The sequence below is a fragment of the Larimichthys crocea genome, chromosome XXIV (assembly GCF_000972845.2).
Source record: "Larimichthys crocea isolate SSNF chromosome XXIV, L_crocea_2.0, whole genome shotgun sequence".
In the NCBI taxonomy this organism is placed as follows: Eukaryota; Metazoa; Chordata; class Actinopteri; family Sciaenidae; genus Larimichthys; species Larimichthys crocea.
In genome coordinates this window covers 591,583-615,142 of record NC_040034.1, presented here as the reverse complement: position 1 = coordinate 615,142, position 23,560 = coordinate 591,583, and the positions used below count along the sequence as shown (strand labels likewise).

The window sequence follows — 23,560 nt, the reverse complement described above, 5'->3', positions numbered from 1 at the left end:
ATCTGTGATGGATCCGACATGTTTTTTCCTTTTTGGCAAAGGCCTTTGTTTTGTCTCTGCATTTCTCTAGCCCGCCTTCCGCGCCTCAGGAGCACTCCTCCCCCCAGTGACACTAAAATGTAAATAGTGTTTTTAATTTAAAAAATCTATCTGCTGTTTGTGTATTTTGCTCTTGACAAAGAAACCGGAGCACAGTTCCCTGTTCGTACAAGGTACAATTTGCCTCCCCCGTTGACCCATCCAGCTCTCGCTGCCCTCTCTGTGTGTGTTTAAGTACCTCAGCCACCTCCTCCCAGCCTCCTTTTATTTCTCACATTGCTTCCTGTGTATAGAGGTGCACCCTGGAGTGTGTTACAGTCCTTCACTGGCCATATAGTGAACATGATACTGCTTTAGGGCTAAAGCCAACATTTGTTTAAAATCTGTTTTAATAAAGAGTTTCAGGGGGCAGTCGGTAGCGTAGTGGGTTAAGCGGCCGCCCCTTGTGTGGAGGATATAGTCCTCGCTGCAGCTGGCCCCGGTTCGAATCCCGCATCGGACGGCTAATTTACTGCGTGTCACTCCCCCTCTCTCTGCCCTCCTGTCTATCTTCAGCTGTACTACCAATAAAGGCATAAAAGGCCAAAAAAATAATCTTTAAAAATGAATAAATAAAGAGATTCAGTGTTTTTTTTTTTATGAAATGTTGACTTTGTAGAAGGAATATCCTCAAATCGGAAACATATTACGTTTATGATTACATAAAAATTTATCAAAGCAGCAAAAATCCATGAATATGGAGAAGATGGAAACCTTGTTTTCTTTGTCAATTAATTTTCCGTCCGATCGATTGATTCAATCAAGCGACGACACTGACACGCTGTTACAAGAAGAGAAATGAAGCAGTCTTGATGTTTTGCTTTAATGCAAGGTCCTCTGCAAGTTTCTATTAGATTTTATTAGAATTGTTGGCTCCAAATGGCTGATTTTACTGCGCTCCATTCCACTAAAGGTCACTCCTCCTTGGTCACACAGTGTACTCAGTGCAGTGACACCTTTAACCATATTTAACTGCTAATTAATTCGAAGTCCCTGCTCCCAAAACCTTTAAATTTCTTAGCCGTTGCTCCGTATTGTAGCCACCCAGAATTTTCTTCTGCTGCTTACAAAAAAAACCACCTGAGACACTGTCTGGGAACCAAGAAAATTTCAATTTCATGAATTTATTATACGGCTAAAGCACTTTTGTGTAGCATATAAGACAAAAGCTTCATTTGTGTGAAAATGCTACTTGACATTATTGCTAAAAATACAGAAAGGCTGAGGCAGAGAGAGAGAGACAGACAGAAAGAAAGAGAGTGATGGTTGTTTCTCTTTTGCCCACTGACTGCTTGGCACAGTTCTGTGGAACTGAAAGGCCTCCCACAGCTCAGAAACCCTCCTCTCCTCTCCTCCTCTCCTCTCCTCTCCTCTCCTCTCCTCTCCTCTCCTCTCCTCTCTCTTCCCGCCTGCACTCTCCCCTGCTTATCTCCTCGCATAGCCGACACATCCGTCAAGTGGTGTGACTTCTCATTCATGCAAGCTTCATTGAAATCGAATAAGCAATCCATTGTTGACAAAGAGATGCGACAGGACAAAGGTTTCAGACTCAAGCTATAGATCTCCCCCTCTCACGCTCTTCCCTGTCTCCCTAATGCCGACTCTCAGTTCAGTCTGTGTGTGTGTGTGTGTGTGTGTGTGTGTGTGTGTCTCAGCTGAACCTGTGTGGAAGTAGAAAGTCCTCTTTATGTGCACGTGCCTCGTTTGTGTGTGTGAGAGAGATGCAGTTGGCTGTTCAGTTGGATAGAGGCTGGTATGACTATGAGTTGGATTTACGGACTGGCAAGCAGCTTGATTGCTGCTGGGAATACTAACTTTACACACACACACACACACACTCATGCGTTGATTACCTGCAAATTTGTACACACATCTGACCAACACGCACGCACAAACAGCACCATCCTGCAGAGCCACACCTCTCCACAGCATCCGTCATCAGTTTTCTCAACTGTTTGAATGATTCACTGTGAAGGGTGCCAAAACACAGCCATCTTCAATCATACGCGCGCGCACACACACACACACACACACACCCAATGGGGAGCACACACAAACAAACACAGACAGTCAATGCCATTCAGTCAGACTCTGTTAACACACACACACACCCACAGAGACAAGAAGGCAGCTTAAAGAGAAAAACATTTCACTTTAAACCTCTGCTGCTGCTGGAGGGCCCGAGGGGTTCAGTCCAATACCAAGGCAGAGCTATTAAACATGTATGTTAAGGGGGCCTGCAGGTTCACACCAGCTGAGATAAATCTGGACATCAGACTTTGCTGGAAGAAAACATTTAGTGGCACAAGTTAATAATCCGGGACCCTAAATGGCCCTTTTAATCTACAGTTCAAATCAGCCATAATATATGTTTCACTGTTTCTCTTCTGAATACTGTTATTAGTCATTCTCCAGATTGGGTAGAAGAATAATTGCTCTTATTATTCCTGCTACAATCAGCTCTCCTTACACGATTCCTTTGCCTAAAGACAGGCTTAAGATGTGCCAGGTGAGACGAGTTTTTTTTTCTCCAGCCCAGACATCTAAATCCTTGCCACAGGCTCATAGGTCAGCCAGCGGTTTATCTGTGAGTGTCACCTCTCTGATAAAAGGTCCAAATGAAAATATGTTTGGCCGTAGGATGCTGTGTATTGAAGTTAAAGGTGCGGAAAGCATCAAAAAAGCAATGAAATACACCCCAATAACCTTCAGTTTATGTTTATCTGTTGCTTTAAAGATGACTGCTACAGGTGCATAGAGACAGCAGGAAGCCACACACACACACACACATTATCCAACCATACCTTGGTGACGAGAGGTTCTGTGTCCTCCAGGATGGAGATGAAGGGGATTTCCAGAAAAGACGAGAGGAACTCCACCTGGATCAGCTCCTCCCTGGAGCGGGGGAAGGCAAGCACAGCAGACACCCCTCTGACCACCAGGTCCTGGCAGGCGCTACGGGACAACGACTCCGGGTCGCCTCCCGCGGGCGATCGAGCCACCATCTCCAGGCTCAGGTTATAGGGCAGCAGAGGGGGTGTTTGGGAGGTCGTCGTGGAAGAGTCTGCACCTCCAGTCTGGTGCCGGAGGCTAGCCAGGGCGCGGTTGAGCGCGTTTTGTATCCGTGCCGGCTGACGGGTCGGCAAGAGCGCACCGAGGCGCACGGTGTGTCCTATCCGGGCGAGGATGTGGCAAGGCTGTGGGTGCGGGAAGCAGGACTCCGGGGAGCAGAAGACCGTTAATAAAAGAAGCAGCAGGAGCGGTCGGGCAGAGAGGAAAAGGAGATGAGGTCTCCCGGGGGCGAGGCAGTAGGTCCAGAGTCCAGAGAGAGACACCATGCTGCAGCTCCGACACACAACAGAGGAGGACTGGGCTCTGCTCAACGGGAGATGGCATAGCTCCCTCTTTCTCCAGGCTCCACCGCTTTTCTCGGACTTGCTGGTTCTTTTTTTTTTTCTCCCCCTTTCTTGACGCGCGTTGTCGACGGTGATCTGTCTGCGGTTTGACGTGTTTGCCTTTCACCTCTTCAAAGTTTGTATCATGTCAACAGTAAAAAGACGCGCTGGTGGAGAGCAGAGCAGAGGAGAGGAGAGATGAGCGCTCGCAGCTTAGAGCGGTCGCCCCGCTTCTGTCAGTCTCTGCTGGAGGAAGGCACACCAGCTGTGAAGTGTGTGTGTGTGTGTGTATATGTGTGTGTGTGCGTGTATGTGTGTGTCCATGCGCCTGCCGGCCAATAATCTAACCTCTCACGGAGCCTGCCTCTTGTTGAATTTTAATGAAAACTCGTCGGGTAACATTTCCTTCCGCTTCTTCGGATCCCAGAGAGAATTTGCACTTATTGTTTTTTTTTTAAATTCATAATTCAAACTACAAGAGCATGCAAAGTGATTATTGCAGGATTGTGTTGTTGAAAGATAAACAATTGCATATAAAAAAATATCATTTGCACTTTGTGGATGTGCATTTCAGTGGAGGATAAACCTCCAAACTTGCACAGAATATCTCTAAACACACACACACACACACACACACATTTAGAGTATTACACTGCCGTAAGTGTTTTATTAAGAGAGAGGACATTTGATGCTTTTGTGAAATTGAATCCTGTTATAAATGGTGGTCATTTGTTTTCTGAGGTAATGCTTTCACTTTTTTTTTTTTTTAAAACAACCTTTTTGCAGCCCTGTCCACCATGTCCCAGCCAGGTTTGGCCAACACAAAGCTAATAGCTTGCTGAAATCTTCATTTTCCCCTCTCGAGATTTATCCCCACTTTCCCTTTCCCCTGCCGTCCAAGTAGAACATTATCCGTTGTGTAACCACATCTTTTCAGCACCGCGGACAGCACCAACGCCATAAAAGAGATCTACTGTGCATGCTAATTTGGCTTCATGCAAGGGACAGCACTCAGTCCTCCCTTCATCCATCCTGCACTCACTTCTCCTTTTTTTCCCTGATCTAATTTGCCATCGTTAGAGCAGAACATTCAGTAAATCTCTATGTCAACTCGGGTGAAATCGGGCCAGTAGTGTGTGGTTCTCAGGGTCCCCATGCTCCTTTTTGTGTGTGTGGATAATTCCTTGTTTGTTAGACACCTCGGATGCTTCAAATGTCCATCTCCTTCTGTTTTTTTTTCTGCCTCTGCTTGTCTTTCTACCTCGCTCTCTGCGGCTTTGGCATGGGGTGATGCTGCAGGGCCGTTTCACTGTGAGGTCTGACAATAAAAGGTTTCCTGTAGATAGAGATATCACTGCTTCTCCCCGTCTCCCAAACACACACACATACAGGATCAACAAGTCATTTCACAGCCTGTTGGGTGACCCGTGTGATACCCTTGCAGTTTACTGACAAATCTGATACAGTTGGGCAAAAGGTGTTTTCTTACCTGTCCTCCATCTCCTCATGCTCTACTTGCTCCATATAGGGGAGAGATGAAAAGCAACACCGTAGGCTTTGTTCTGCTGCAGAAACCGGCAGCATTAAACTTGCATGGATCTTCACACACTCTCCCCTCAGGTACCTGTTGAAGCTGGGCGGGACGGAGTACAAAATATGTTTCAAAACTCGCTGTTTATGCTGTGAAGTTTGTTGACTATTGGGTCAAGTCTGGTTCATCGGAACGCACCGGGCAGCTGATGCGATTTCCTATAGCTAAGATGTGAAATTCAAAACCACAAAGACCAGAAAACAGAAATTTTGAAGTTTAATTTCATAGCATATAATCATATTTGGCGTTGCATTATTATATAAACGTATTTTATCTGATGTCACACTATCTGAGAAACAGAAAACCGAGAGATTCTTTTGACTGTGTGTCAATAACTTTGTAAAAAGGATGATTATGCCGAACAGCGTGCATCACTTTAAGTGCAGTAGATTATGTGGCTAATAGTCTTAGTGTCACAGGATCTTACAGACTTTAGTGAAAATAACAAAATACAGATGCAAGACTAGATGTCACATATCACATCATTAGATGGGAATTGCAAGAAGACAGCCACCCACATGTAAAGCAGCCCAGGAAACTAAATATGCTGCTTATGTCATCTATGTGTTTTGACAACAAGGCAAGATCGATATAAAAATGTGAGAAAAGGTCTCAGCTCCAACAGGACACAGGTGAAGTGGTTTCCTATCGTATGTCTTCGGATTGATTATTGATTATATCATGTTTCCATGAAAGGACAAGAAATCAATCCATGCCCTGATAATGCTCCCAGCCTGTCTGCTCAGAGGAACGCCTAAAATGCACAACTACAAATTGCAATCGGATGAAAATACGTTTGCGAATTTAGCCTCTCGTTATAACTCTCATTAGCACATAGAGCTGGCAACAGAGTTGAACTATTGTTTGCTATTTTATTTGTTTTTATGTCTCACCCGTTAAAAATTAAATAACACTAACGCATTTTAATTAACTTGGCTTCCTAAACAGTTTATTTTATTCAGTGGAAATGAGAAATCAATGAAAACAATGCTCTGGGTTAGAGAGCATTCATTATGTAGATTGTAAAATCTGTAAATATTTACAACAAAACTACTCTCAGGAGCGAGCTTCCCTGCCAGTTGCTTATTTTTTGGGGATTTTTAATAGTATACCAACACATTACCTCTCAGACTGGTTTGGTCAAATTGAAATTTCACCCACCCACCTCCCACGCATATTTTTTTTTTTCAGTAAATAGATGCCACTAAAATGTATACACCACACTGAAAAATAATATAATGAATACAATCACTCCAACAGGGTAAGGCTTACAGTACAGAGAAAACAACCCAAATCAAATCCACCATGAGAGTGAAAAAAAAAATTAAAGTGTGAAATGAATTCTATGCATTGTTAAGTACAGACATAGCTCTAGAGGCTGGTAAGTGGCTGCATGACGAATTGAAGCGTTGGGAGCTCTGGGAATGGATATTTCTCAGCGGTAGGCGTAAACAGAAACCGAGATGTTATTTTATTTTTTTGGGCAAGGTGACTTGTTTCCACTTGTTGCCTTCTTTGCATGGATATCAAGCGGCGCTCAAGAATAGAATGATTGCGCAATTACATTTCAGCAGCACCAGGAGGGGAATGCTTATTAAAAGGTTTCGAGTGTGATTGCACAGCCGCTCCACCACCCCTCCCTCCCTCCAACTCCTTTGGAGCCCAGGGAGAGCGATGACTGGGACATGCCCTTAGTTTGTCCCTGAAGGTTGTGTACAGGTGTCCCACATGCACACTTTATCTGTATTACTGTTTCCTATTAACAGCTTCTCCCCCCTCATGGGTGTATTTGTTTTGATTATGTACATTGTATGGGATTAATATGGAGAATAGGATTAAGCAGGCATCAGAAACCCAATTAAAGTAGCCCTTCATCTCTGCTAGCGGGAGTTGTGTATCTCTTTCACTGAGTCAGATCCCCCTTTTCTGTCCACTCATCACCTCCTGCCCTCCGTTTTCTCCTCGCCTCCTCCTGTCTGCCCTGTACTGTCCTTGCATTTTAAATGTGCGTGCATCCTTCCTCCCTCCGTCTTCTTTTTTTTTTTCCGTTGATCTGCCCGGCTCCACCCATCCTGCCCTGCGTTTACCTTCATCCCTTCTTTCCCTCTGATCTTTTTTCCCTTTCATATTTTTCTATGTCTCTTTGAGGTAGACAGCAAATTTGCTGTTCGCCTCCCCCCCAAACATACAACCCACACCATTAAACCACATCAATGAGTCATTCCTGAACCAAAAACTGTAATTACACCGCTAAAAGACTGCTGGAGAACACAGTGGTTCAGCTGAGGGGTGAGCCAACAACAACTGCCAATTTGAGTAAGGGTGAGTGCTCTACTGTGATGGGGAATAGTCTGTCTTTGCATGCGTGTGTCTCATTGTGTATGTGTGTGTGCACCCGCGTGTGTGTGTGCAAATGTAATCCTAAGTAATCTGGCAGTGCAAACCCAGGTAGCAGAGAGGCTGGCTGCTGAAATGCCAGGGAGCTGAGACTTAGTATTCCTGGCACAGCACTAAAGGCACTAATATCACCTTTTAGCACAATGCACGCTTGGAGATGGGAAAGGAAGGACAGTGAAGGGAAGAAAAGAAGAAAGACAAATAATCACGAGGAGCAAAGCTGGAAAGGGTTGCAGGGAGCAGGCGAAGGTACACAAAGTGAGGAGAAGTGGGAATGCTCGGGGATGATTTGGAGTTGGCGTGCGTTAGTGTCTTTTTAACTTGAAACAAATTAACGACATGAGTTCATTCCTCTCGGTTCCTTTCACCCTCTGCTCTCCCCCCCCGATGTACAAAGACACTGGTCTATGCAGAGAGACTTATCTGAAAGCAACAGCAGCACCCCGCGTGCATGTGTGTGACTTTGTGTGAGAGTACGTGCGCGTGTGTGTCTCTGTTTTCATGGGTTTCATGTGTGTCTGTATGTTTCAATTCATGCCAAGATTTCTTTGATTTGTTTTGCAGCCACTGCTCATGTGGCACTCAGCCGGCACAATGCTGATATGTTTGAAAGACACATTCTGTGTTATAAGATTCTTTTAGCAGTGTCAGTAATAATGCATGGGGACGACGGGGCCAGAGTCACGCACAATCAAAATTCCTTTAGAAATGTTCTAGTTATTATTATCATTTATTTTGAAGGCATAACACAATGTCTAATCTCTGTAAACAGATATCTGCATATGAATGCAAATCTGTAGGCGAGGGACTCTTGGTTACAGTGCAGAGAGTATTGACCAGTCACGTTTGAGTGGGATTTAGTTTCAACCGTCCATGTGAGAGCAAAAAGAGGCAGAGTGTGTTGACTGAAACGCAATCTCAGAAAGCCATCAGCTATTACCCAACAACAATTTAGTTTTTTAATAGCTTTTTTAAAAAGATATCTGCATTCATGTGCAGATATCTGTTTTTCTTCTCCTCATTCTTGCATATCAAGTTGCTAATCGAACAGGTGGAAAATCTTAGAGCATGTATCTGTTTTTCCAAATATCTGCTGGCTACGCTCCAGAAACACTGGCTGTTGCACCCAGAGGCTAAATTGTCCTTCGATGATAGCAGACGGGTTCTGAGATTGTGCAATGTTGGTAGCTCGGACCACCACTTTGGTCCAGACTGGAATATCTAATTGGATGGAATGTCATGAAATTTCATCACTTCAACACTTATAGTGCCCCAGAGGATGAGGACTAATACTTTAATGATTCCCCCCAAGTTGTCCTCGAGTGCCACAGGCAAGTCAACATGAGATAATTCCCAGATGATGTAACCTAAGGATTTTTCTCAGTTTCCTTCTAGTCCCAGCATGATGTTGACATTTGTGGTTTAGAGTGAAATATCTAAACAACTGTTGGTGCAGATGCGATGCGAGTCAAACATCAACGTCACCCCACCCCCCCTTCCCCGCCTGCAACTCAATATGATCACGTCCATAAAACATGATTTGGAGACTTGGCTACTCATCCGATAAACTTACTGCAATGTTTTTCACCCTCCTGATGTTTGCAGGGTGTATTGCGTTTTCTTCCAGGAGGGCTACAAAATATAATTATATGAAAAGGATTAAACTATATATATTAAATATATTATATGACCGGCGAGTTTTAAGCGAATTATCTACTCGTAGTGACGGCAGCTGTCGGCAGCAGCTGTCGAAAACAGGAACAGAGCACGTACCCGTCCCTCCTAAAAGAGTTTGACTTCAATCAGTTTTAAATACACGCCCATTTGTTTTTAATATCGACGCATTAACGCAAGTTAAACTGTGCCCAGCAAGACTCATTCACCTCTCATTAAGTTTTTTTTCCTTGCTTAGAATATATTAGATATTCATGTATTACATATTCAACCAAGTCACCTGTATATTAAGTGCCAAATCCCCTCATAAGATGCTAGATGTTCTGCTAATCTATATTTTCTCCAACATAAAGCGGCAACATGAAATAAGTGAAGAGAGGTAATCATACACATATATATTGAACATTAATATCAAGAGCTCTGTTTTTGTTTCCCACAGTTACAGTCACTGTAAGCAACAGCCACACATCAATGGCAAACCACAGATGAATTCAGCCGAAAGTTGAATTCATTATAACAATATATATTCGTTACCAAAACACCTGCAGTGCTGTTTTGCTCTCGTTTTCCAAAAGTTGGAGCTGACTTTTAAACGAGTCCTTGTAGATCTAATATAAGTGAAGATTCAGCAACCCTGTTGCTTATTTATCGCCTCACGTTTGTGTTCAAAAGCGTTTGTTTTGGTGGAGTGCTGAGGTAAAACAAGTCCGAACAAGAAGCGGGTTTATTGCCGAGTAGGTTTTTTCCCCATACGAGGAATTTCCCCCTGGCGTTTTGGTGCAAATAAACAAACAGACATTAAGTACAAAAATATAATGAAGAATAAAATACAGAAGACATAAATATATGAGCGGTATGTTCTTAAATGAAAAGAGCTGTATTGTTTTGTGCAGCGGGAGATCGCACTCAATCCACATTGAGTAGCGGCTTCAAAAAAAGGGAGGACTGCAGTTGGACCCTTCTCAAAAATTATACGGATCAACCGAGGTATCAAGGGATTAAAAGCATTTCAAAGATTCACCTAATTTGTTGCTTTTATTACACTTATGGGATAGAAACGCTTGCATAGAATTCATTTCACAATTTTGGACAATAGGACGTTGAAGCTCTCTGCTGACAATTATACCAAAGAAACGCTCTCCAGTGGTGAATTATTTCACACAAGAAGCTTTTAAACATTTGAATACAACAATGAAATATTAAGAGAAGAGTCGGACGATGTTGCGTTTTAGAGTTTATGTATTTTTTAAATTGGGCATCAATGATGTATGATGTGTCACTTGCGAATGGTACAACGCTTACACAGTGTATGTTTGCACTGACTGGTGTGCCTCCGGATCAGCTCTCTCTCTGATCTTGTGTTGCCGCAGAGAACTGCTGCTGCTGATCAGCAAATCAAGTTAAGTTGGCCTCCTTAAAAAGACCTTGGATTCTTAGAAACCCAGCAAGGAAACATTCAGATGTAGAGCTGTGTACAAAAAGAGCTGCTATACAAAAGCAAATTCTTAATATCGGTGGTACAAATGAGGCTGATGTTTTCGTGTCTAACACGTCGTCCTCACTATTGTCACGCTCATATCACTCAACCCTAAACCGGTCTGATGTATTGTCATCCTCACTGGCAGCAATTTCTCATGACAGAGCATCATCAACAACACGTCTCATTAGCATCCCGCCCGCAGTACAAAAAAAATTAAAATAAAAAATCATCTTGAGCACTGCTGTGACCACACAAGTGGCTACGTTTTCATGATTGAATTCACAAACCCATTAAAACCCAAACTGTCAAGGTAAGTTTTGGGAGGAATACATTGTTGTTGTTGCATGAATAACGAGGAGAAGGCGAGATGACGAATGGTAGGATAGTAGTATAGTTTCAGTCAAGGACCATCTGTGGTGGGAGAGCTGCATTGATTAGCCCAAATAGTCTCCAAACGTGCTGTGGGCAAAACCAGCTCCAAGAAGAAATAAAAAAAGAAAACGCATGCACAATTTCCCAGCTCGAGGAGCCGGTGTGTGTCTTAGCGTGCATGTAGAACACACGTCCAAAGTGAGCATCTGTGTTTGCAAGAGAAAGGACTGTGAGTGCATGCATACAAAAAGTGTGTGTCCGCTCTATCACCTCCCCACGAGACATTGCGGGTTTGTGCAGGTGACAGAGGTGAAGTGTTAATCAGGACCTCTGGCAATCTGAATATATGCGTATGAAAGAAGGAATATAGACTCAATACCCAAGAGAGTATGTATTTGCATAGTTGCATGCCTGGACATCTTATTAATGTGCGCATATGATTCAGGGTTGTACCATATAATGTTCTCCAAGACGGCGTGTGTGGGTTTGTCTGCCACACTTGTTGTTTCCGAGGCGCTGTACTGTAAACTACACTGATCTTTTGAAGTCAAAACAAGTTTCCTTCCAGAGAATCAGAAAGACCTCAGTTTGCCTGCAGTTTTGTTCCCTCCGAGGGTCTCAATTGACATTCAGAGAGGAGGGACTCGCTTGTAATTAGGTTGGCTCACACATTCCAAGATTCAACCAATCAATGGTCCGCTAATGGGCTGTCAGTCAAACGACAAGGCCTGGGACAGGTCAGGGTCGCTAGAGGAATGCCTTAATTTCCACAGCAGAATGGGACAAAATAGGCCTATAAAGGAGTCCGACCAATGGGGGCAATTATAGAAAATGATGAGATCCAATAGTAGGACAGGATGTATAATGAGCATGAGGATTGTGGAGGTTGTGAGCTTTCCCAAAGGTGGAAATGTTGGCTTGCCCGCAGCTCTCTCAGCTGGGTTTCTTCCTTCTTATTCAGCTTCTTGGTCTTTGATTATCACGTGTTCGGAATGAGGCCTCGGACACGTCACGAGCTTTTACCGATCACTACAACGAAAAGACGTACATGAATCGACATCTGCGGATAGTTGATGCATGCAGGTAGCACCTGTTGCTGATTTACATAAACAATCTGTATATATCGAGCCTCTTCTTTGTTGTTTGCTCTATAATTTTCCACAAAGAAATAATGGAATGAAATATTGATAGAAGAATTGGAAGGAATGAATGTATAATCAGCAGAGAAAGCAAAATGTCATTTTGCTTAAAACTTAACCTTTTTGTCAAAGCACAGACAGGTTTTTTTCGTCATCAGTAATATGACACACAGATTGTTTGGGCACAAAACTGACATTAAGGATCTTGACATTTATTGTATTCCTTCTTACTTTGTCACAAACTCGATTTTATTGGCAACTGAAATTTCCCATGGTGACTCCAGTCTTTGAAAATTGCACACCGCTGCATAATGAAAGATCTGTTAGAATTAAATGTTTTATTTAATCATGACATTGCTGTTGGGGATTATAAGTCAGCAAATGAATTCTTCACCTGCACACAAATGTAACAAATGTTTTATTCATTTGATCGAAGCAGGAAACTGTGTAAGGTTTTAAAATATGTTTTAAGTATTAATGACTGTGTACAGTAATGTCATATATAATGACAAACTTATAGAGAATTATCACCCAACTCTGCAGTCCCCCCTGCTTTGCAGAGCTTTTTTTTCCCAGGCTGCAACTTTAAAGTTCTGATTCAGTCTCTTTGCTTTCAATAAAAGAAACAGCTCTCATGAAACAAACTGCGACTTAGCTGTTAATGTTGTTAGAGAGTGAACATAGTGGAGAATTGACCAGCTTAAAAAGCTATTTTGACCCTCGGGAGTTGGTGGAGACCAACATCAGAGCTAAAAGGAGACTTAATATTGGACTTTAATTTATTGAGTGACCAGAGGCAGGACTCCGAATGAATACCAATATTGTTCCATGTCTGCTGGATGTGTAAATGGATAAAAGATTGCCAATATTTTTTACCATAACAACTTAATAAGGGGTTATTCATGCATTAGTTTTGCATTTGGCTAGGGTCAGTGTCACTACTGGTAGCATGGTACAGTACCTGGACCCTACAGCGGTTGCACAGGTAGTCCAACTCCTCCAGGGTGGCACATTAATATGTGCCATTGCCAGAAGGAAGCACAAGCACAAGTTTCAAGAGAATGGAGGAGATTCCAGGAGACAGGCAGATACTCTAAGAGAGCTGGACAGGGCCGTAGAAGGTCCTTAACCCATCAGCAGGACCAGTATCTGTTCCTCTGTGCAAGGAGGAACAGGATGAGCACTGCCAGAGCCCTACAAAAGACCTCCAGGAGGCCACTAGTGTGTATGTCTCTGACCAAACAATCAGAAACAGACTTCATGAGGGTGGCCTGAGGGCCCAACGTCCTGTACTGGACCCTGTGCTCACTGCCCGGCACCATGGAGCTTGACTGGCATTTGCCACAGAACACCAGAATTGGCAGGTCCGCCACAGTGATTTCACAGATGAGAGCAGGTTCAACCTGACCACATGTGATAGACCTGAACGGGTCTGGAATGCGTGGAGAACGTTATGCTGCCTGCAACATCATTCAGCACGACTGGTTTGGTGGTCAGTGATGGTCTTGGGAGGCATATCCCTGGAAAGACGCACAGACATCTACAGGTTAGACAGAACCCTGACTACTATTAGGTACCAGAATGAAATCCTTGGACCCATTGTCAGACCCTACGCTGGTGCAGTGCACGACAATGCCCGGTCTCATGTGGCGAGAGTATGCAGGCAGTTCCTGGAGGATGAAGGAATTGATACCATTGACTGGCCCCTGTGCCAGACTGACCTAAATCCAATAGAACAATGTTTTGGTTCATCCGATGCCGCCAGGTTGCACCTCAGACTGTCCAGGATCTCAGTGATGCCCTTGTCCAGATCTGGGTGATCTCCCAGGACACCATCCGCCATCTCATTGGGAGCATGCACTGACATTGTCAGGCATGCATACAAGCACGTGAAGGCCATACAAACTACTGAGTACCATTATGAGTTTCTACAAAGAAATTTTGGCAAAATGGACTAGCCTGCCACATCATTTTTTTGCTTTGATTTTGGGGATGTCTTTGAATTCAGCCCTCTGTAGGTTGATAGTTTTCATTTCAATTATTGATGTAGCATCCTTTTATTCTTAACACATTACCCAGTCCATATCAGGAAAGATATCCAGCGTGATTTCTTTTCCTGTTGAGATCTGACGTGTTTTCAAAGTGTTCCTTTATTTTTTAATGAACATTTTTAACGCAACTATATAAGATATGACATTTTATAAATTAGACCAAAATAACCATGTGCGTGAAAACTGTAAGTTTTTCTTTGGGTCAGATTGACAGAAAACTTGTTTTCGTCTTATAAAAGATTATTTTGCGGCACATAAATGGAAGCTGCTGAAGCTTAATTGAAGCCTTCGGAGTTTCATGTGATGACAGTTGGCAGAATGAATGAAAAGCTTAAGAATCACTTCCAACATATTTATCCTCTTAAGTAAGACACGGAAAATAAATGTGCATACGGCAATGCTAGAGAAGAGGAGTGACAAGTTTCACGTTGACGGCAAATGTGATCTTAATTTAAAGAAGCACAACCAGTAACAACACAAGCGGTCCATACCAATCCTCTCAACCACGGTTTGTGTTTTGTGTGTGGTAGAAACATTGTTTATGACACAATGATATAATGTTTTTAACATTTGTTGCTCAGTTCTCAATGCACCATTTCAAATGTTGCATTATCAAACGTTTACCTATCAAACTGTGACATTTTCAGTGCTCTAAAAATGTTATTTCTCCGTGCTTCTATTCCCATTCCACTTTGTTTGTTCTGAAAGACCAAAGTTGGAGAATTTCAGTTTGTCTGATATTTCTCAAGAAGCTTAAGTTTTTCCATTTCATCATCACGCTCTACATTTCATCATCACATTCAAGCCTTTGATCCGGAATATTGCCCATTTCCATACAATCTTTGTAGATCGATTGAGATAGTTAAGTCTCAGTTTAGAGAATTTATATCTTGAAGATCTAAATAAATATAGAGCAATGTCAACATCCCTGAGGGATGTGTGGTTTATTCAATTTTTTTGCAAATTTACCGGGTAAAAAAATAAATTTGCCGTACCTTGCAACTGTTTTCCAGCTGCAATTTTCTATGCAGAAATAAATGAACCCAATACTTTCTCCACGAGATAGAGAATCCCTCGGAACAGCAGCATAGATGCAACCGGTTTCTTCACGCTGTGAAAATCAGACTGTAGCAGACTGTCACGGTGAGGAAGATGTACATGTCGAGTTCCACAGGTTAATGTCCCCCTGGCTAACAGTGAGCGGTGCTAATACGCAAGAGCTGTGCACCATTACTCCCATTGTCGTAACGGAGGCTGTACTGTGCTGAGCTGGCAGTGCTAGGTGCAGGGGATTACATTAATATAGGCCACTATGCTTCTCCCCGAGCGTTCGCAGCACTTTGCAATGTGCAGAGTGGGAGAGGGGGAACAGGATGAGGATGGAGGAGGAGGGAGGGAGGGTGGAGAGCCCAAGCTCACCTCAGAGCAGGAGCACAGGCCAGCTGGGTAATAATGAGAGGTCTTGTATGAGGCTAATATGAGCTAATCTGTGTCTTCTATGATCTATTCCGATCTAATCAGCCTCTTTCCCGTGTAGGCCATTTGTCATGCATTAACATGGGACCTGCTAATGAAGTTGACGACAGACAGGCCTGGCTGGGACTAGTCCGATGTAATTATGTCTTCACAGAAGCACATCCGCTCCGTCAAAGTAATCCTCAACACCCCATAAATTCCTTTCTTCCTTCTTACACGCTTGAGTCAGACATTTTTTCCTCCACGGGCAGACTACAGACCTCTTTAGAGTCGTATGTTTTCAGGGTTAGACATGACAAAAGCTGCGTCATTGGCCAGGATGCTTAAACTGTGTTGGATGGGTAACAGCAGGAGACACTATAACTTCAAATTATGATATGTCCTCAATATGCCGCGGTGTCACGTTGTGTCTCGGTTGCAGCCAAGAAGGTTCCAACGCGTTCATGTGTGTGTGAGAGAGTGTTCATGTGGATTAACAGAGTGTGAATCACAGCTAAAAGCATACAATCACTGACCGGTCTCTGAACCAGCTTTTTTAAAATTACTTGTTTTTGTCGGTTTCTGAAAATGAAAAAATCCGACCTCTGTTCCCCGTTGTTAGATAGCGGGGATAGATTTGCTCCACTCGTTCCACTGATCAGCCGCCTACGAAAATAGCAGAATGTTTAGCACCTAAAGAGCCAGATTTTCCTCAGAAGTTGGCAAATGCTAGAACAGATCCTAAAATATGAGTTCATATTAATCAGGTGTCTACTGGGTGTATATACAGCAGGGGTCCCCAAACTTTTTTCGGTGTGGGCCACATCAACTTGCCTTTCTGTGATGGGGGGCCGGGGTCAGTCTATAACCGGAAATGATATCAGTCCCACCAGGATTTAACGGGCCTTTTTTAAGATATTTGCAGCCTAAAATGCCTGATGTTGCATGAGGTTTTCAAAAAAATTCTGGTGAAAGTTGCGGTGCTTTTTACATTTCTGTTGCGATTTTGCGGGAGGATATGAAAGTTGCGATGAATTGCGATTTGCGGAGAGGGCGCAGCGAGCACTAAGTCCACGGCCCCGGAAGGCGGCGAGGTCCGGGCAGGAGAGCGCTGTAAAGCTCACGGCCGGAGCCGTGAGCCACCTTTGCCCCCGAGCCTTTCCAAGCCGACCCAGAGCCGGTCGCGGCGCACCGCCGCGGAGGAAATGTGCCCGGCGGAGGTCAGCCAGCGCTGGGGAGAAGTCCCACGAGGGGATCCTCCCGCACCGTGCGGCCGTCCCTGAACCGCCGAGTTGAATCCCCCGGGCAGACTGCACGGAAGTTGATCCTGAGCAAAGTCACGTCGGGAAATATACCATTGTGTGAGGGGATGAAATAATTCGTAAATAAGGTAGATTTTAATTTGAATGCCATTAAGTGTGGATATTTTTTAATAGGAAAATGCAATTTTGAAAAATAGGCCATGTTTAGAGGGATTGTTTGGGATCGTTAAGTGGGCCACTCCAATTGTTTAGGTGGGCCAGATGTGGCCCGCGGGCCGTAATTTGGAGACCCCTGCTATACAGGAACCTGTATGCTGATGTGCCTACCTTATCTATCGTATAAGATGATTAATGTTAACTCTGTGTTTACTTGCTTTTTATGAATGCTGCTTTAAAGAGTACCTGTTTGGAAAGCTATGCTACACCACAAATAACTAAGCACCTCTCTAGCTGGAGCTTTGTTTTCACCTCTTACTGGGTGTGGTTGGGCGTTGCACCTTCAATCTCGAGATCTCTTAAGATCACACAAAGCTACTATTACTTGTTATACATGACACGCGATAAATAAGCTGATAGACGATGAGATTGCATTCAGGTTCAGAGTATTTTCATGTTCAAAACGATCCATTTAAAATTTCTCCATTTCTTTCACCATGCTTTGTGGCCAGTGACTTTTTCGCTGTGTCAGCACCATTTATAGATCTATACAACCATTGTGTGTATGATTAAGTTGTCCTCAATGCATTTAACTTTTAAAGTGTAGAAACTTTTCTATGAAATTTGATTGATTTTAAATTTTCTAATTTTAAATGACCTTTTTTTTTGTGAGGGAGGGTCCCCACATTCCTCACCAGTTATGGATTTTTCCAAGTTTGCACCTTCATTTTAAAACATAATCAGGTGCCCATGGTTACGTTGCTAACTTTCTGCCATGGCATGCTGGTCGGGTTGTGATTGGAAATGGATTGATGAGAGCGGTGTGACAGAACCAGAATAGTTAAGCTGCAGGCCATAAAACCAAAACAATTAAACGCGAGAGCTGAAGAGAAGTGCAGAGTCAGGCTATAACTTTATGAGGGTTTATCACTCATGAGCAACGCCCTTTCACATTACATACTTTATTGTCATTTGAGCCCTTGTTGATATAAATCTAGTGACCATCTTGACTGCCGTCAGTATGCTGACATTCCAGACCGTAGGAACCATGATTTATGATTATTACACAGAAACTACCAGGTAACAAGTTGCAGCATTAGTTGTCCTTAATATTTTGAAAGCATCAGTATATATTACCTCGTTTATGAACCCATTAATTTAACCACATTGCAAATATTGCACTGATAAACTATTTTATTGTTAGCAAGTTGCTATGTTGTTACCAGAATAGGAATAGACGATACGGGAAACAAATGATGTCTAGTTTACACAGATATACCTCTAATTAATGAATTACTTTATTATTATCACCGCTTTTTACTTGGAATATAGAATATTATATATTATTATATACATATAATATTATATATATATTCATATATTATATACTAATGATTGTTTCAGCATAAACCGGTATATTGTACTGTAGCATAAAAGGTTACCACTGCAACCTTCTTCTGTTCCAACCACCTTTTTCGAGCCTTGCACAGTTCTGATGCTATCGATTTGACAAAAATCCGTCCACAGACAGACAAGAAATACAAAGACCTGCCAAAGTACTGAAAATCTGAAAATCCTCCTGGTAGTAGTTCCTGCTACAGTAGGTGTCTCCAGGAGCACATCTCAGACTCAAGGCAAGGTGAAAACAATACCAGCAGTCACTGTCGCAGCTGGTAAATATTGATAAGTGCCGCTTTAAAAATTCATGATAATACAAGGAATTGAATGTTTCATGGCGTTCGGCTATGAACGGATGCCCCCTGTGCCAAATTTGTGGCTGCGTTTTACTTTTAACTTAACTGTATGAAATTTATTACCGCTCAAGCAGAAACCCCCCCGTGCGCTTATCGGCCATGCTGACGCGTGTAAGTACGTCACAGTTTGATCCTCAGACGTAATAATAATTTGTGTACACTATACCATAAAGCTGACAAAACTTGACTCTTCGTCTCGCTTCATCACTCACTCAAACCTTTAATCACTCTCTCTTCCATCTTCCCTTTTAACATCCTTTCCTTCCTTTCCTAATTTGCTCAAACTCACTTTTATCCTTATTTTCTTCCTTCCCCCTCTTTGATATTTTTTTTTTTTTACTGAATCACAAACTGAGTCACTGCTCTTACATCCTTCCTCCCCTCCTTTTTTCTTTCACTCACTACGCTCACGTGCTGCTCACTCACTCATCCCTCTTTCTCCCCTCCTCCTTCTCCATCTGTTCTACTTTCACTCGCTTCCTTCATCCATCCTTGTCACTTTGTCTTCAGCTTTTCTTTTTGTGCTCCTTTGCCTCAAACACTGTTGCCGGCTCCTTGCTCCACACCGCCTCTCATCCCTCTGTGATACTCTCCTCCTCTCACCTCTCTAATGATGCGCTCTTTTACTCACTTTTCTGTTTTTTTTTCCTCCCCTCTTCCTTGCTCCGGCTCTCTCCGTCTCCCTTCCCCTGCCTCACATCTATTATTCTTCCTCCTCTCACCCCCCTCTCCATCTTTTTGCACACACCGCCCCTCTCTCTCTCTCTCTCTCTCTCTCTCTCCCTCCTCTTATATATTTCTCAATGTCTCTCTCCTTCTTCCCATTCAGTCTGAGCGATGGCTCTATTGATTCTCTGTGTGATGATATTGCCCAAGGACAACTACAGGGAAGAAAAGCTCTTTAACTTACCCCAGAGTCTGTGTGTACAACGTTTGTATGTGTGTGTGTGTGTCTGTGTCTGTGTGTGTGTGTGTGTGTGTGTGTGTGTGTGTGTGTGTGAGTGCAACCAGAGGCCACTTTAACTTTTGGGAGTCATCGCTAATCACATGTCACTGTGTGTGTGTGTGTGTGTGTGTGTGTGTGTGTGTGTTTCGATGTAGGTGTGAAAATCTAAAGCCTTGCTGAGTGTCTGCAGGTATTACTGTGTCCATGTGAAGTCAGCAGGTGATCTGTGTGTGTTTTCAAGCGGTTCGGAAGAAGTTAAAAGAAGCTACGAAAATCTTTTCCTCTAACTTCCGTTAATCTCATGTTGGGGTGTGGCCATGAATCTCCAACTGGTTCCATGGCCAGACATCAGAAGCGATCAGTCTGTGTCTGTGATAATCCCCCCCCCTCTTCTATCCAAAGTCTTGGAAAACCTTCTGTACTGTTGGCATGCACAACAGGTGGACGACTGCCGCCGTAGATGCAGATGCTTCTCAAGTAGACAGCTTGCTTAGCGCAAGCTTCCTGCAATCTGCACGACACCCCCCCCGAAATCACATGCACGCACGCACACACAGATGCCGAGGCATAACTAGAACCTCACACACACACACACACACACACACACACACACACGTGCGCACATGCAGACCAAGATCAGAAAAAGATACCAGAGAGGAGAAAAAAACAATAAAAAAAAGCAGAGTCTGCAAACTGCCTTTGTTCTTTTTCTTTTTTTTTTTTGCTCCCTTGGTGTACATTTATTTAAGTTACTTGACATTTTGAGCTGCACAGCAGATATTTATTCAATTCGCTGAAAATGAACCTGCAGTGGTGGCTATTGTAGAAATTCCGCCTTGCGTGCAGCTATCCCCGCATTAGTACTGCAGGATAGCTACAAGGAAGCAATTTGTTTTGGTTACAGTATTCCCCCCCTCCCCTTGTAAGTACAGCAGCGGTGCGGAGAGCATCTTAAATGTGTCTCCCCCACTTCATCTGTTATTCATCCCTATGGGGCTGCGTTTAATTCAGTTATGTAACGTTGAGTTGTAAGGTAAGTCTCCGTAAACTCATTGAAAACACTCGGGAAAATAAGCTGAATAAGCGGGACGGGGTTCGTATCATTTTACACGGCAAATTAAGAACATAAAATGAAAAGTTTCAGGAAAAATAAAGTATAGTATAAAATAAGTATTCGTTGCATAAGCAGACGTGCATGTTAAATACAGGGGCGCCGCCAGGAATTTTGGGCCCATGACACAAAAAATCAAATTGGGCCCCCTCCTCTGCGCAGCTGTTGTCACCACATCTCTAAAATCTAACTATCCCATCAAAAGCTTTACATAACTCTAATTAAAGGTTTGCAACTGTTTTGCATCTTGTAGTTCAATACTAGTATTAGCACAATATTTACTGCTGGTGATTTGTACATGCATACAGTATGCAGTGCAGTTGCACTATTTGATGCAAGATTAAAAGCCACCATACATTTTTATTTAACTTTTACTGCCCAAAACACATAAAAACAAAGAGATAATTAATTTCATTATTAGATTTGAAATATATATACACTCAATGATGATGGTTTAATCATTTTATATTGGTGTTTACCTATTTTTTGGGGGCCCCTGTCAGTCGTGGGCCCTTGGAATTGTCCTAACTTTCCCCTCCTATGGTTGGATGCCCAAACAGCTGTAAATATTTCACTTCACTTGTGATTTTACCATTAACTGGTAAAAGCTTTCACAACAGGTGAACTACTCATTTATGAGGAGAAGATCATTCTTTCTGTATTGATCCATCAGAACTCATCTTTTTGCAGCTATAGTTTGCTTTGCATGTTTTTTTTTGTTCATTTTTATTCCTGGGGTGTTGTGAGGATTACTGATTAGCTGCCGCCTCGCTGAAGTCTCAGTCGTGACGGGAAGGAAGGAAGATATTTTATCACAATTAATTCAACTACTTACCCTTCAGATAAACGTCAAAAAGAAATGCTATTATGATTCTCCCGACTGCCTCAGGAGTTCTGAAGTATTACTCACACTCTAGCATTTCCCTCAGGACACCCCTGCCTCAAACATTAACCTCGTTTGTATGTAACAGTACCCCTCCTCCGTCATGATGAATCATTATTGGGTTTTTGTTACTCCATCAGCATTATACGATGACCTTTTATTATATTTCACACCTCCGGTGCTGCCAACATCTCATTTTTATAACAAATTGTGCAACTGTTCTGGGATCTGATGCTTATCAATACATGTAACACAGTAGGATGCTACAGTATGAATACATATATATGCTGCTGCTTAAAGCTAAAAACGTGCACGACCCAAGCCTGTGTTTAATTTGTAACACCTCCTGAGATATGGTGTACAATAATTGCTCTGAACCGCAGGCGGTTTGGCTATTTTTCCAGGATAAGATAACAGTGCGAGGTCTAATGGAGTTCCTGCTGAGAGCTGAGAGAGACGAGCGAGAGCAACAGCGAGAGAGAAGGTCGGAGAACGAGTGTAATGGAGGGAAAACCCTCAATCTTCAACTTATTCATACTGCGGCTGGCACGCGCTCCACATGCGCAGAATTACACAAATCCACATCCTCAGGTGTTCATTCACACAAAGTCACACACACACATGGCCACGCATGCATGCACTGTGCACATGTGTACACTCTCGCCGTGCTAAGCCAATAATACAAAGTGAGAGCACGCATAAATTCTCTTCAGTGGTAGCAGCTTGTCCCGTGAAGGTCAGAGCACTGTTTTCTCAGCGAGCCTGCCGTTTGACAGATCCCCGCTTCCTCCGTCTACATCTGTGCACGGGGCCCTGCTTCTTCCTCTTCGACTTCTCGCTCATCCTCTTGTTCTTTGTGTTTTTATTCCTTGCCTCTGGTTTCATTCGTTCTCTCTGCTACACTCCTTTCATTCATTCATCTCCCCATTTCATCCTTCAAGTTCCCTTCCATCTTCTTCCTCTGTCTTCCTTCTTTTTTGGGGTTTCTTTGAACTGAAGCTCCTTTTGCCTTTTCTACTTTTTTCTTTGTTGGCTGTACGACTCTCTCTCTCTCTCTCTGCCTCTGTCTCCTCTCTTATTTCTTTACAGTTCCTCTTTGATCCATACCCAACTTCTACTCGCTGTCTCGTCCCTCTGGTCGCCGATACGATCTGTGCTTCTCTCTTTTGCGGTCACGTTCTCACTCTCTGTCAGACATGCAGCAAGACTGGGAAAAAGTCAAGGTTTATCTCTGGCGATGAAACACAAACGTGTTTGAACGGCACAAATGAAACCAGCACTAATCCTCCATCATCACCGCCGTCGCCCCTTCTTCTTTATTTTACTATATCCCAGCGTTTGCCAGTGTATGCGTGTGATCCAAGTCTGCTCCGTGTGTGTGTCTATCAGACGCAGAGCTAATTGAGGTCATTGATGGTGTACATGCTGAAGCAGGGAGATGGCAAAAAAAAAAAACAGCCCACAGCTTTGAACCTCTCTCTGCTCAGCACACTGCCAAAAAATCTCCCCGTCTCTCTCATCATACCCTAATAACACACACACACACACACACACACACACACACACAGAGAAACCCACACACATGCTTCTATTTAGCTTTTAATCCTTGGATTTCCATGAGGCTGCGCGTATGCTTGCAGTTCAGTGTGTGCTTTTGCGTGTGTGTGTGGCTGACTTTGTAAATGATTATGGAGGTACTCGTATGAGGTATAGTCTAGAAATGAAAATCATTCAGAAAATGCAACATCCTCTTTTACCTCGGGGGTGTTTCTGTCCTTCTGCTGGTGTCAATAACCACACACACACACACACACAC

General features: G+C 43.2%; 1 protein-coding gene across 5 annotated transcripts in view; it reads right to left on the bottom strand.

Moving 5' to 3' along the window:
• The window catches only part of LOC104920054 (glutamate receptor ionotropic, NMDA 3B), a 102,546-nt gene that overhangs the window by 61,714 nt on the left and 17,272 nt on the right, over positions 1-23,560 (bottom strand). Inside the window, exons 2-3 of one of the 5 annotated variants that reach the window (XM_027275163.1) lie at positions 4,963-5,106; positions 2,883-4,791 (exon numbers count right to left, since the gene is read on the bottom strand). In XM_027275163.1, the coding sequence (XP_027130964.1) occupies positions 2,883-3,416 (534 nt within the window). In that variant the 5' untranslated portion in view covers positions 3,417-4,791; positions 4,963-5,106. Of the gene's footprint in view, positions 1-2,882; positions 4,810-4,962; positions 5,107-23,560 lie in introns of all 5 variants that reach the window. The other 4 variants (XM_019269895.2, XM_027275164.1, XM_027275165.1 and 1 more) reach the window with 4 other exon arrangements.